Raw genomic sequence first — 14,361 nt, forward strand, 5'->3', positions numbered from 1 at the left:
TCTCTGCCATGTCAATTATATGAAACGAGAATAGGTTACATGGCATTGCAATCACAAAAATGTTATTCGTCAGCATCAAAACAAATATAATGAAATTAGGGACGTCTTTTTAAAAGTGTGTGAAAAGGAGCAAAAATTCCAAGTTTTATATTTGTAACCATGAAATGACACAGTCTGTCACAATTCCTAAAAGCTATGGAGGTTTTTAATGCCAGTTAGATTTTTCTTTATTTATGAAGTTGTCTCATTAGCTTTTTTTTTTTTTACATATTTTGTAAGAGCAGAATTTAGCTTGGTCCTACTCAAGGATTATAAGCAGCATGACGATATTTAACCTCAGGGGTAACTATTCTTACTCATTCGTTTATATTCGAAATACGCTTTCTAATTCCTATGGCCCTTACAGCTGAACTCCTTCCGGAAACTGCTAGACTCTCATGGCGGATCCCATTTATGGTCCTGTGTACAGCCAATTCACGACGTCGGTGAGTATCAGAATAAGCCTGAATTTTCAGATAAACATTCTAAATCTGGATAGTGAATTTAGACAGAGATAAGAGGTTTAGACAATATCAGTCTTACGGACTCAGTTTAGAAGGACTCAAGCAGTGTTTCCCAGCCTTATATTGATTGGTCCAAATCATTCAACTTAGGTTTTGCTATTATTTTAAATCACCGTACATAGGTCTAATCAGGAAGTCATATTAGAAAATATCTATTGTACATGTATCACCTGTAAGTGTGATAATCATTATTTGTGTGCAACCTGCATGATAATGTACTGTAGTTTTATATTTGAGTTATGGTCTTATTTCGTTATATTAAGTTTCTACACTGATAACTCTCGCTACCAAAGATAGAGAGAGAGAGTTTCTTAGCGAAGTTTAACTTTAACACAAGTAAGACATTAGATCACGAAAAATTCATGAGAATGTGAAACTGATTAGAATGTCAGAAAAAGAATATTATGAAAATTATGACGTTAACAATTATCTTTATTAGCCTACCAAAACGATGGCATGATAGTGCATAACAAAGACGAAAGAACTTAAAGTAAGAATAGTCAGTTTAGAGAAAAGATCTTTCCAGTTTATTTGTTTTTTATCATAAAAACCAAAAAGACGTGATAATTAACATTCAAGTGTTTTCCGGTTCAGTAATAATTGATTACATTTGTGTCCCAAACGCATGATCAAGCCGTCTCCTGGAAACACTAGTCACAGCATCATCTTCCTATTCCAATAGTTACTCAATATTTTAGTATTTCAACCAGTAGGGTTATGTAGTGTTAATATTCCTGATCTTGGTCACCATATAAGCTCTCTCATCTGTTGCTGCAGGTTTCTGACTTCCAGTTCCTGATTTCTCTAGCATTCAACTTCAGTCTCTCTCAGGTCTGTGGAGCCTGGCGTCCAATGCTTCAATGAATTGCTTTATTATGCCATTCACCAAGGACTAACTGGTGTTTATATTTCCTTGGCTTTGCAGATCTCTGACGGAGTGGTAGATGAAGCATTCCACTGGGGTTATGAAGGAACATCTGGTAAGAAGTACATTTATTTTCTCATGTTATGCAGCTGAAACCAGAGGAAATGTTTCAAAAGAAATAACAGTGCACTGAGTGCTTTCGTGTATTTTGCACATCTTCAGGCCACAAAGATTTGCCCCGAACATTGTGAAATATGCAAAAGTGCACGGCGCTATATCATTTCTTTTTTTGAATATTTCCTTGGTTTCAGCTGGGAATAAAATCACGTGCATATTTGTGATTTGTATGCAGTGTGTGTTAATGTATGTGAGTATATTAATTCTTGAAAGTATTTCAGATTTTCTGAGTTGGTAGACTGAAGTGCTTGCGACTCTCATTATGTCTTTGTATTGTTTTGTAATTATTTCTAAGTAGTACTGGTATATTGAAATTTACTAGGGAATCATGCACCCTTAACCAAATCTAGATTGATATTGGAGGTAATAATATGAGTGGTTAGTTAAGATCCTTAAGTGTATAACAGAACAGTACACATGTAGCTCAGTATAAAATGGCTTTTCATATGCAAATGGTTTACAGATTGAGTCCAAATACGGCAATCTTTCTTCCACAGGACCATCATACTGGAAAGACCATTACCCAGCTTGTGGAGGCAGTTCTCAATCCCCAATCGATATAGCCACTGGATCGACCGTTGGAACTTTCATCTGGACTCCTTTCACCTTCATCAATTACAATGCCGTTCCTACTAGCATGACTGTTTCAAATAATGGCCACACAGGTACTGGGAATAGGAAAATGTAAAGAAAGCAGAGTATTGTGAATAGCCTCACTTACTGATGTCAATGGATTTGTAGAAGTAAAGTACAGCTCTTGGGTCAATGATCAGGAATGCTTTCTTTACATTCCTCACAGTCTTTTCCTCCCCTATAGAAAATGTAACCTGGCTTAAAAGAGATAAAAAATAGAGTATTTGGTGTCGCAAATTTTTCCCCACGATTGGAAGGGCTCTAAGTCCCGGATGGTATGGGTTAGGATGATCAGGCCTGAAGGGCACTATTGTGAGAGGGTGCGAAATAAAGAGCAGGAAGACAAGCACTGCTGGTTTTTTGATGAAGCGACCCGCTTATAGCTGCATGGACTTCAAGCGTGATACCGCAGAGACCGCGGGTACAAAGATTTATGACCTGAGGTCAAACTATTTCAATAAAAACAGGACAGGTACATACAAGAAACATAATGATTAAACAAATGTCTGGTCTAATATAAAAATATTCGGTTATGCATGGTCACTTCTGACAGACAATAAAAATAGGCGCAGTTCGGCATACGATAATAATTTGTTGCGCTTCGAATGTGCTGGCCCTGTTCCCACACTGCATGCGCTGGCCTTTCCCAGGCCATCGTGGTCTTTCCATGCCGTGGCCAGATCTAACTGCCGCCTGTCGCCACCTTCCGGAGGGGTACAGTCCACAGCTCGACGCCACATGTGTGGCGCAGCACCGGGCGGGGCGGCCAGTGCCTTTCGCTCAGCAGTGTTGACCCTCCAGGGACTGAGGGGCACGTCCCCTCCCACTTCAGCGACGTGGACGGTTGCGCGGTAGGCTTGGGCCTCGATCGGCGGCTGATCTGCAGGCGAGTCCTCGCGTCGATCCTCCAGCCGCAAGGCCTAGGCTTCACCGAGAGGCGCCAGCTACCGGTTCTTCCTGCCAGGGAGGTATTTGAGGAGGCGAACCGCGATGGCCACGAGGTGCCGCTTGCCGTCGAGGACCAGGCGCCCCCCAGCTTTTGCGTGGGAACCGTGCTGGTGGTCAGTCCAAATCTCCCAAGGGCGTTCAGTCCCGTGGAAGGGCGACTTCAGAGGAACTTGGGGCGGCGACTGCCAGAGTATTACAGAGTTCCTGTTGAAGGTGCTGTACCAGGACTTGGTACGCTGGAGTTTCTGCCGAAAGAAGGTTATGGGCTGGTGGGTTCCGTTGATGACTTGTCTCCAGGATGGCTCTGCAGGTGACATATGGGCATCCGCCGGTCAGCCGGAGGGGAGTGCTAGTCCTGGTGGGCCAAAGATGTTGCCTCTGGCGAGGCAAAGCCTTCATCAGAAGGCCTCTGCTGGTCAGGCCCCTGTCTTTGGACAACCCTGAGGAATCTCCTGTAGCTGGACCATTCCAAGGAATTCTTGTACGGCCTTGATGAAGGTAGGGCGGGGAACCTCACGACAGCCTTCGGAGCTTGACGATATTGGGCAGACACCTCAGATATTCCTCGCGCCCAGGAATTTTTCACCTGCCCTCATCAGGCCGGTTGTACACATGTTGAACCTGGATGACGAGGCCTCCTGAGGTGCTGCAGGACCTTCCAGATGTGCTGCAGGTGCCTTCTGGGACGACTAGGGATATCATCGACGTAACAGACACAGAAGTCCAGGTCCAAGATGTTGGGTCCATCAGCTCCTGTGGAGATCTGCCTCCGTGAAGTTCGCGGGTACTTGTATCGTGGTTGGGAAATGTCTGTAACCATGCTCATTCGCTCTCACTTGGAGTAATAGGGGAACACTGCCAATACACGCTACGTGCCATGTGGGCGTCCACGTGACTTGGTCGACAGGGTAAGTAACACCCAACTTTATGTTAGGCGCACGTAGTTAGCCCGCAAGCTTAATGGGAATAAGACTAAGTCGCTGCTTGGGTCCGTTGATGGCTTCCAGGAACCACTCCGAGGGTCACCACTGTGAAAGGGTGCGAAATAAAGAGCAGGAAGACAAGCATTGCTGGTTGATGAAGTGACCCGCTTATAAAGCGGTGTGCGGATGTCTGTATTGCAGAGGCCACGGGTACAAAGATTTATGGGTGACCTGAGGTCAAACTATTTCTGCTGTGTGACAGAAACATACAGAAAACATAATGATTAACAATGTCTGGTCTGATATAAAATACTCTGTTGCATATACATATGGCTGGTCACTTGGACAGACAATAAAAATATACAATTCATGTGATAATAATTTGTTAGTGTTCATCCGACCTTGGGTCGAATGTGAAGGCAATCAAGAACGGATTCATCATAGAGAACACAAGCAGCTGGATCATAAAATTATCGAAAGCGAACGAGTCATCAGGTAGGCTTACAATTTTATTTTAAAAAATAAACTACCATGCATACTAACGACACGGTCGGCACAACACCGGTTGGCACGAAATCAAATAGCCAGCACTTGTTAATAATGCAGCTGAAGAAACGTTGCGCGCACCGAATACACTGCCATCGCTTGAATGGCCGTGGGAGAGCAGAACCAAGCTTGATTATAAAATGAACAATTTCCTCCCCAGCCAAATTGTTCATTTTAAAGTCAAGAGCCGGTTCCTTTAGTATGCTAAATTAATCCCTTCACATTTTTGCCATCCGAGGCTTGATGTAGTTAATATTCAGTTAAAGTATAGCCTGATTATTAAGTAAGTTTTGTGTAAAATTGTAACTTTTAGAAGCATATTTGTTTGAGTTTTTTGTGTACTTTTTCCGAGTGTTTTGTACCCGACCGCATGGTCCCTGTGGGTTAGTGTATGTTAAATTTAATTAGTCTATTTTTTTTAAATAAAATTGTAAAACCCTGCCTGATCTTGATGGACCTTTGCTTCGATGTTTGCTGATAGTGCCCTTCAGGCCTGAACATCCTAGTCCCATACCATCCGGTACTTAGAACCCTCCCAGTCGTGGGGAAAAATTCACGACATTTGGTGTTATCTGTTTAGACCCAATTTATCTTGATTTACCTCATGGTCAGTTTCTTGTAATGTTGAAAACTTGCGCAAACTTCAACAACAAATTCATGCCATAAAAATAAGGATTTTTGACAGTTATACGCCCTTGATTTAGTGCCTTAGTCCATTACAATTTTTTTTTCTTCACCCACAGCTCTAGTGTCTGCTGTAATGGCCTCTCCTGCCAGAATTATGGGAGCTGAATTGCCAGGAGAATATACTTTCCTACAGTTCCACTTCCACTGGGGAAGTGATAATACCAAAGGCTCTGAACATCTTGTCAATGAAAATAGGTAATCAATGGAGTCAACAAAAAATGCTCTGTGGGCCTAAAATGAAACAATTCCTCTCTGTAATTACATCTTTATGAGATGCTCTAGGAGCAATTATAGTCCTTGCTAGCACTTGGCTGGCTAAGGATGTGTCTGCACTAGAGTAAAACATGTCATAAATAACTGTAGACAGCTCACCACGTATATATCAAACAGACTGAAAACAACACAAAGACCGAAAGTGAAGAGCAAATCTTTGGCAAATGCTGGATAATCAATCGTATGAAGCACTGGTTAGGCCTACCAATAAGTTGTTCACTTGCATTCAACCTATCTGTGATGTGTGGGCGATAAGATGCCAGCATGTTTTACTGCAGTGCAGATGCCCCTTAGCCTAAAAATAAATAAAACTTTTGTGAATAACGTCTCAGCCTTTCAAGTTCTTCATTCAGAGTGCTACATGGTATTTAGTCTACTTGCACTTCTCCCAATTGAAATCCTTTTCAGTGATGGTTTGAAAGTCTCTTGTTATTCCGCCAAAATTTTTCAGTGCTGACCTCTGTGTTTCTTCGTTCTGAATTGCAGTTATCCATGTGAACTCCATTTAGTACACTACAAGACCGAATACGGAAGTGCAGCCGAAGCCATGAAGTACAGTGATGGGCTTGCAGTGTTGGGAGTGTTCTTGGAAATCGCGCCTGCTGACAATCCTAATCTGACTCCAGTGCTTGATGGATTTAGCTCGATCCAGACAGCTGGTAAGACTTAACTCTCAGCACACATCTGAATTAGAAAGTTGTGTAGCCATTAAAGTTACTTTAAAAGTTATTAAAAACAATTTTTAGTTTCGTATTTTATAATATGATAGAGATAAAATGATACCAGCAAATATACTGCATATGTGTGGTCACGCAAAGAGAGAAAGAGATTATCAGATTTTTCAAGAACAAAATAATATTCTTATCAGATAGTAAGCAAATAATGAGGAAAATCTCAGAAATACCTTTATGTTTATTTGATAAATAGTCTATGTGAAAAAAGTAAATTGCTATGCACACATTATAATATATATATATATATATATATATGTGTGTGTGTGTGTATGGTGTGTGTGGTGCGTGTAAGAATTCAAAAGCCTCGGAATTAATTACCTTTGAAATCAGCCTATCGAAGGAGACATAACATGCTATTTTCTCTCCAGGAACGGAACACAGTATCACTCCCACTGCCCTGTCAAACCTCCTGCCATTCTCCACCGACGGATTCTACCGCTACAAAGGATCTCTCACGACCCCTACCTGCAACGAAATCGTCATCTGGACCGTTTTCGAACAGCCAATCCCTGTCTCCACCGCTCAAGTGAGAAATACGAAAGTGACCCCTGTAAAGCAAAGAAAATGGGTGTGGCAGTTGGTCTCGCATCATCTTCACATCCATCCATGTTTTGTACAAATTTTACCCAGAAATAATCAAAAAAATGTCAGCATCATACGTAGACATAACCAAAGCATTATCTTTTCTGCTCTTTTTTTTTCAGATGGTCAAATTCCGGCAACTTTATGATGAAAAAGGACACCAAATTCTTGAAAATTACCGCCCTGTGCAGCCTCTCAATGGTAGAATGGTAAGACTTTGGAATGCGCAAAATAAATTGCTCACACTTCTGATCACATCCTGACATATTAAAGATTTCATTGGTTCTGGTAATCATCCCTTAAAGATTCAAGATGTTTTTCTTTTTCTAATGCATCACATGATTTTCTACAAGCATTCTTGACCTCACACTTACACACACACACACACACGCACATACATATATATACATATATATACTGTGTATTTATAATAATTTCTTCACAGGTTTACGCAGGCCTTACATCACCTCACTGGTCTTACAGCGATAAGAACAGTAAGTGTCCACCCATCCTGGGCAGAGCTGACATTGGTTAGTTGATATGAAAGGACAGAACATAGATGAATTAAATTTAATTGGACAATTCATGACTATTGACGTTGCATGATTCATAATGCTTAGTTTAGGACTCACGCATTTTGATACAAATGGACAATTTATTCAACTTTTTTTCCATGACTTAACTGAATATAGTCATTTATTCATCCTTCAAAAAGCATGTTATGCCAATTTTTTATTTCAAAAGATCCTTGTTTGTTTATGTAAATTTGTGTGTTTAAATCATCATCTTTATTGACGTGAAATGTTTGGTGAAAGCTACAGACCTCATCATGTCATCGAAGGTAATCAGATTGCCCCTCTCTTACTCAGGACCCGAGGAATGGGCGAGTGCTTTCCCATCGTGCAGAGGAACAAGCCAGTCACCCATTGACATCATCACTGCAAAGGCTGCAGCTGCTGATAGTAGCTGGTCTCCCTTCACCTTCTCCAACTACGATGTCATCCCTGGCAATATGACGATCCTCAACAATGGACATACTGGTAAGCCGTCGCAAATCAGGTATGTTAGACAGACAATGTTGCTTTCAAAGAGATATCCAGATTTTTGTCACTCTTACACAGAGATTCTCTCATTTGGTTTTTAGATTAATGTCATAGCATTAAAGTTACTTTTCTACCAAATTAATCCTCTCTCCGTCTCTCTCATCAGGCAATGGGAATGCTTGAAAATATTTGGAATAATAGCAATTTTTCTATGCATACAAAAATCAAAATTTATAAGGTATTGGTTAGGAGTATTTTATATGGGCATGAGTCGTGGTACAGCGCAGTGACTTTGTATAATAAATTCCTAGCATTTGAAAATAAGGCGCTCAGATGAATATTAGGAATTAATTGGAGGGATAGGATATTAAATAACAGAATTAGAGAAGTAATGGGGGTACAGCCAGTCACTGAATATGTTGGGTCCTCATGCTGGAAGTGGCTAGGCCTTGTGTATAGAAGACAGGGAATAGTACGAGATACACCGGGGTGGGTTGTCCTTGGTAGAAGAGGTATAAGTAGGTCAAAGGAGACGTAGTTGAGGACAGTGAGCCTGGACGCAGGAGACGAGTGTTGAGGATATCTTGAGGAGTTAGGCCAGGACAGAATGTGGTGGCATGAGTTCATTGAGGCCCTATGCATCTGGCACAGATGGAATTTCTGGTAGACAGGGTGGCCGCGGTTGTGCTGCTTTCCACACAGATCTCGACGCTAGAGCCAGCCTGGTTTTGGTTGGATCCTGTGGCAAGAGTTGAGCCAGATTGTCGAAATAAACTCCTTTTCGGGAGGGGGCGATTTGATGGCATTTCCAGGAATTGCGGCCCGGTGCACCCGCTACCTCTCTCGGTAGGGAGGTGAGCTTCAGTTTAGCCTTGCTGTGCAAGCACAGCAAATTACCAGCGGGAACCACGTGGAGGTATGAAGCTCTGTAACATATGACTCCTTCTTATGTCTTCGACTAAAAGCGTTCACTTTCATAGAGAGTCACAGTTATTTTTGCAACGCCGAGATGATGACTAGAAATATCTGTTCTCAATATATATATATATATATATATATATATATATATATATATATATATATATATATATATATATATATATATATATATAAATTCAACACAATCACGTGTGGAACAGAAATAAATTTCTGCCTCACATCAGGATCGAACCCAGGTCTTTCAATTGAAAGGAGAGGGCAGTGCCCACTAGGCCATACAAGTCAAAAAGAAGTTAGAACCTGAGCACCACTGCACCCAAGGAATTACCGGGGGAAGCTAACTACTTGCATACCAACATGTTTTCCCCAACTTCCTGACTCAGCAATGACCCAATTGACAGCATTTCATTCGAATTATCCCTTCTGAGTGAATAAGATAGAAATTCAACGCACAATCACGTGTAGAACAGAAATAAATTTCTGACTCACATCAGGATCGAACCCAGGTCTTTCAATTGAAAGGCAAGGGCGCTGCCCACTGAGTCGTGAAGTTGGGGAAAACACACTGGTATGCAAGCAGTTAGCTTGCCCAGGTAATTCCTTGGGTGCAGCTGCCCTCAGGTTCCAATGTTTTTTTGACTTGTATGGCGTGGTGGGCAGCGCACCTGCCTTTCAATTGAAAGACCTGAGTTCGATCCCGATGTGAAATGGTAGGCAAATTTATATAGTATATAGTATGAGTATATATATATATATATATATATATAGCAGATATAGAGCATATATATATATATACAGTATTTATATATATATATAATATATATATATATATATATGTATATATTTATATATATATGTATGTATACATTTCATTACATTCGTCACCAAACACGTATTCTTTCACTTTCTGTGCAGCATTCATACCAGGAGCTGCTTCGAAACAGTGGTATCGATTTCGCCAAGTGAATTTCAGCTCCCCTGACCTTAATGTGTGTGTGAAACATTGGTAGTATCTAAAGGATCGTTGAAGCGCGCACAGTGAACTGAGATGGTGTACCAAGCCTCGACGACCCACGAAGAGAGGTAACCGAAGTGCTCAGGGAAATGGAGAGTTTGAGTCTCAGCTTTTTTGTGATTTGCTGAAATCATACCCCTCAAGAATGCAGGCTGTGGTACAGGCAGATGGAGGCCACACAAAATATTAAATACTCAGAGAGAAACTTAAATAAATACCTATTCTGAATTACCTTTGTTTTTGTCCATATCAATTTTAGTTTATGCTGTAGAGGTGGGGGAGCTCTAATTTCGAAACACCCTGCATTATCAATCATCTCAACCTCCGCCGGGGAATTTCGTCCTCTCTGTACAGTTAAGTGAACAAAGAATCTCTTTCTCCTCTTTTGCAGCGCAAGTAACAGCAGATATGGCCTCTGCAGCTACAGTCCAGGGCGGAGGCCTGGCTGACACCTACACATTCGCCCAGTTCCATTTCCACTGGGGAAACGACATTGTTGGGTCAGAACATCTTGTTGATGGTAACAGGTGAGAAAGGAAGAGTCATTCATCTGTAAGTCATATTAGCAAGGCATTGATTAGTAAGGTCAGTCTTACAAGTCAGGGAAATCGAGTGCATTTTCATAGTTCTCTATCAAAATATACTCTTTCTGATAGAAAGAGGGAACCTGGAAACATACAAAAGAAAATATCAAATGACGAGAGTGAGATGTATGATCACATGGCCATAATTATAATATAGAATTAAATAAAGTTTCAAGCGACTTAGAGCCAAAATTCAAGTTGATTTTTATCAAGTTGGGAATGCATATCATGCCAATATACAATTTGTACCACGAAATTTGATATACCATGACATGTAAAATAATTGTGCTATTAGGTGGGGATGTTACGGAAATATTGCAGAACTGGTATATATTTGTCTTTCAGATGACACTGGACCTGTTTCGGTAAATTTTAAAAGTAACACGTCAAATAAACATTATTAAGCAATAATATCTGCTGCACGTATTGTCACTACAACAACATAAAAAAACAACAGTATGAACAACATTAGCATTTTGCAATTGACTGTAAAAATAAATGTACTTTAGTTTCAAACACTTAATGGAAGGAAGATATTAATGTTTAGCTTCTCTCTTTGTTTCCTTACTGAAACCTGTTCTAATATTCGATCAAGATTTTACTTCGACTGCTGAAAAAAGAAGAATTTTTAAAAGTTCAACGAAAGAAGTTTAAAGTCTAACTTGCACCTGCTCCCCTCTACTCGGAATCCTACTCCCCCAGATCATCTTAATTCCACTGGTTATGGCGAGGCTTTTCTATTTCTTGCCAAAGCCATCATCCAGGACGAACGAGTCACCAGTCATATTTTTCTGCAGTGTGTTGAAAATGAAGCAGCACTACCGTCATGACTGAAAAAGAATAAATTTCTCTTCGTTGCAATCAGTTACAGTTATCCACTCGAGCTGCATCTGGTACACTTCAAATCCGCCTACGGAAGCTTAGCAGAGGCGCTTAAGTATGCAGATGGTTTGGCTGTTTTGGGAATTTTCTTCAAAGTTGACGGGAGTGACAACGCGAAGCTAAGCAATGTTATCTCAGGGCTGGAGAAGGTTCACACGTCAGGTAATACGCAGCTGCATTGCAGAGATTCGTTTTTCATTTGCATCAGTAGATCTCTTGCAGGCATAAACCTGTTCTTTAAGTAAGGTCTTTAAGAAGACACAAAAACTATTTATATCTTGATATGCTTTTCTTCTTGACTGATAATATACTGTTTTCAAAACGGACAATATAATATTCATAAGTTTTATTGGCAAGCCTTCATGACTTGTTTTATGAGAATGTGTGTACGTTATGAATATCGATAAGCAATGGAAGAGGAATGGAATGGGAAATAAAATTTAGGCCAGAGGCCAAGAACTAGGACCTGTGAGATCATTCAGTGCTGAAAGGGGAATTAAGACTGACAGGAGAAAAGCCTCGATGTTGCACTGTGAAACAATTTATAGGAGAGTGTGGTAAGTAAAATGGAAGAAAGGGAATATGAACAGAAGTGCAGCAAAAGGAATGAAAACGATTGCAGCTAGGAGACGAAGTAAGTAATGCCTACCGTTCATCGTGTGAGGTGCACTGATGGCATTACCCCCTCCCCCACCCTCTGTGGGAAAACAGTGGAAGAGATCAATTATTTTTAGGGCCGTGTCGAAAGCGAGAACGATTTCTTTCAGGTTCTTCCGGCCAATAACACCATTCGCTTTGGGCGATCTTCTTCCGGCCAACGTTGGCAAGTTCTATAGGTACTCTGGATCCCTGACTACTCCCACCTGCAATGAAGTCGTTACCTGGACTGTATTCGAAGAAGCTGTTACAATCTCATCAGCTCAGGTAGGTTGTAACTGCACTGCTGACTTTCTTTTAGCATTGATTATACAAAACTGATCTGAGTTAGAAATTAATAGGTACTGTGCGACACAACATATTACAATATTATTATGAGAAAATTTGTTTTTAATATTTCCAACCTTTTCGAGTGTGAGAGAAAAGTGATGCACGTATGATGTATGATATTTTCCTTTCACCGAGATGCACTGTGAGAATGTACAGATTTGAAGAGTAGCCTAAATGAACATTTTTGTGTTGAAGCTTATTTGCAAGGCGATCATCATTTCAAAAAATGGATAGTCCTTCCACATTCTGTAGCAAAATGTACCGATCATGATGTAGTAAAATATCATTTATCATGTAGTCTGTTAAAAAAAAAACAAGCTAAAATAGTCCGTAAACTGTCCCAAAAGCCAAACAGCGATTTCACATAAACAATATTAAAGTGAAAATGCTTATGCTTTAGGTTCATGTTTTCGACCAAGAAAGAAATTCACCAAAAGACCTTTTAGACTAGAATTTCTGTTTTTTTTTTTTTTTTTTTTTTGACCTACATTTTGGAAGAGGCTCAATTAATCTCACACTTCAGCGAACAGACACACAAGTAAAGTGTAAACAGTGATACCAGAAAAAAAGATCTCAGAAAATGTTTATTTTTCTTGCCAGTTGTTACTTAGCAAATCGGAAATAAAAATTTCCATCCATCTGCGTTAGGAATTCAGTGCGCTCCCCTGGTCTCAGATGTCTGAAAAGCTTCTTTGAAGCTATTCAGAATTCTCCTTGGACGACATCATTAGTCTCACGATGGAGTATGACTGCAAAAAATTCATTAACATTACAGCACTTAAGACTTTACCTCTTATTTGTAGTTGGCAAAATTCCGTGAGTTGAAAGACAACGAAGGTCATGAGATTGTTGGCAACTTCCGTCCCGTACAAGACCTGAATGGCAGAGAGGTAAGATCTACAATTCTTTGTTCAAGAGATGAATAAGCATACATATAGTCTAAGATATTACTTATGGTAATAGAAAAATTTCGGGATTTAACTCCAATACATGGGTGAATTTTGAACGCACGAGACATCTGCTGGTGGTGGTACAATGAAAATCTTCTGAGCCTTGAAACATGGGTTCCATCGGAGGTTTTCTAAACCACCTCTCCTTCTCGTAGGTTTCTAGAGCGAACCTGGCTTAAGCAAAGACGAAAAGGTGAGGGACCTCAGCAGATGGACTTGGACTCTGGATTCTCTTCTTAACCACTGAACTCAAAGATATATATCTACCTAACTCAGGACATCCTTTACTGTTAATTGGACTTTACTCATTTTACACAGGTAAATTTACTGTCTAAACCCCTGTTTGTTCAGTAAATTTATTTAAATCACAGTATATTACAATGATTACATATTTATAAAATCTGAGATGGAGGACCAATATGGCTGTCAAACTACAAAAAATCATCATTATTCATTTCAGTTCATATTACAGACGTAAACTTGCTGTCTAAACCCGTGTTTTGGGGATATGGCAATCCAGTTAGCCCATCTAACTTACAGTAAACTAAGTGAATTTTATATATGAATACAAAATCAATGATGGAGGAGCAAAATGGCTGCCAAATGATGAAAATCCCCATCACGCATTTCAATTTACTTTACTCACATAAATTTGGTGTCTAAATCCCTTTATGGGAATCTGGAAATCCAACCAACAATGAAGGGATTGGATTTTTCAACATCTAAGATAAGGTACCAAAAAGGCCACCAAACTTAGTGTAATGATTGGTAAAATGTTATCATAAACCGTATATTATCAGGTTCTGAAAAGCCAGGTTTACAAATATTCATTGTCGCTTTCTTCTTCCTGTAAAGCTTGATGGATTGAGTTCCTCGTTGGACGAGTCGATATCGTTCTCGGCTAGCACTTTGCTGGGCCTGCGTTCGATTCTCCGCCCGGTCAATGAAGAATTAGAGGAATTTATTTCTGGTGACAGAAATTCATTTTCTCGGTATAATGTTGATTCCACAATAAGCTGTATCCGTTACA

General features: G+C 40.2%; 1 protein-coding gene across 1 annotated transcript in view; it reads left to right on the plus strand.

Annotated features, from left to right (window-relative positions):
• The window catches only part of LOC136848899 (uncharacterized), a 19,010-nt gene extending 5,358 nt beyond the window's left edge, over positions 1-13,652 (plus strand). The window contains exons 7-21 of the mRNA XM_067121721.1: positions 407-485; positions 1,385-1,543; positions 2,103-2,270; positions 5,399-5,537; positions 6,102-6,274; positions 6,718-6,875; positions 7,054-7,140; positions 7,377-7,425; positions 7,801-7,971; positions 10,320-10,455; positions 11,384-11,635; positions 11,896-11,951; positions 12,059-12,318; positions 13,185-13,271; positions 13,487-13,652. Coding sequence (XP_066977822.1) covers positions 407-485; positions 1,385-1,543; positions 2,103-2,270; positions 5,399-5,537; positions 6,102-6,274; positions 6,718-6,875; positions 7,054-7,140; positions 7,377-7,425; positions 7,801-7,971; positions 10,320-10,455; positions 11,384-11,635; positions 11,896-11,951; positions 12,059-12,318; positions 13,185-13,271; positions 13,487-13,510 — 1,998 coding nt within the window. The 3' untranslated portion in view covers positions 13,511-13,652. The remainder of the gene's footprint in view (positions 1-406; positions 486-1,384; positions 1,544-2,102; positions 2,271-5,398; positions 5,538-6,101; positions 6,275-6,717; positions 6,876-7,053; positions 7,141-7,376; positions 7,426-7,800; positions 7,972-10,319; positions 10,456-11,383; positions 11,636-11,895; positions 11,952-12,058; positions 12,319-13,184; positions 13,272-13,486) is intronic.
• Positions 13,653-14,361: the final 709 nt, after the last annotated feature.

Source organism: Macrobrachium rosenbergii, chromosome 20 (assembly GCF_040412425.1).
Source record: "Macrobrachium rosenbergii isolate ZJJX-2024 chromosome 20, ASM4041242v1, whole genome shotgun sequence".
Classification (NCBI taxonomy): Eukaryota; Metazoa; Arthropoda; class Malacostraca; order Decapoda; family Palaemonidae; genus Macrobrachium; species Macrobrachium rosenbergii.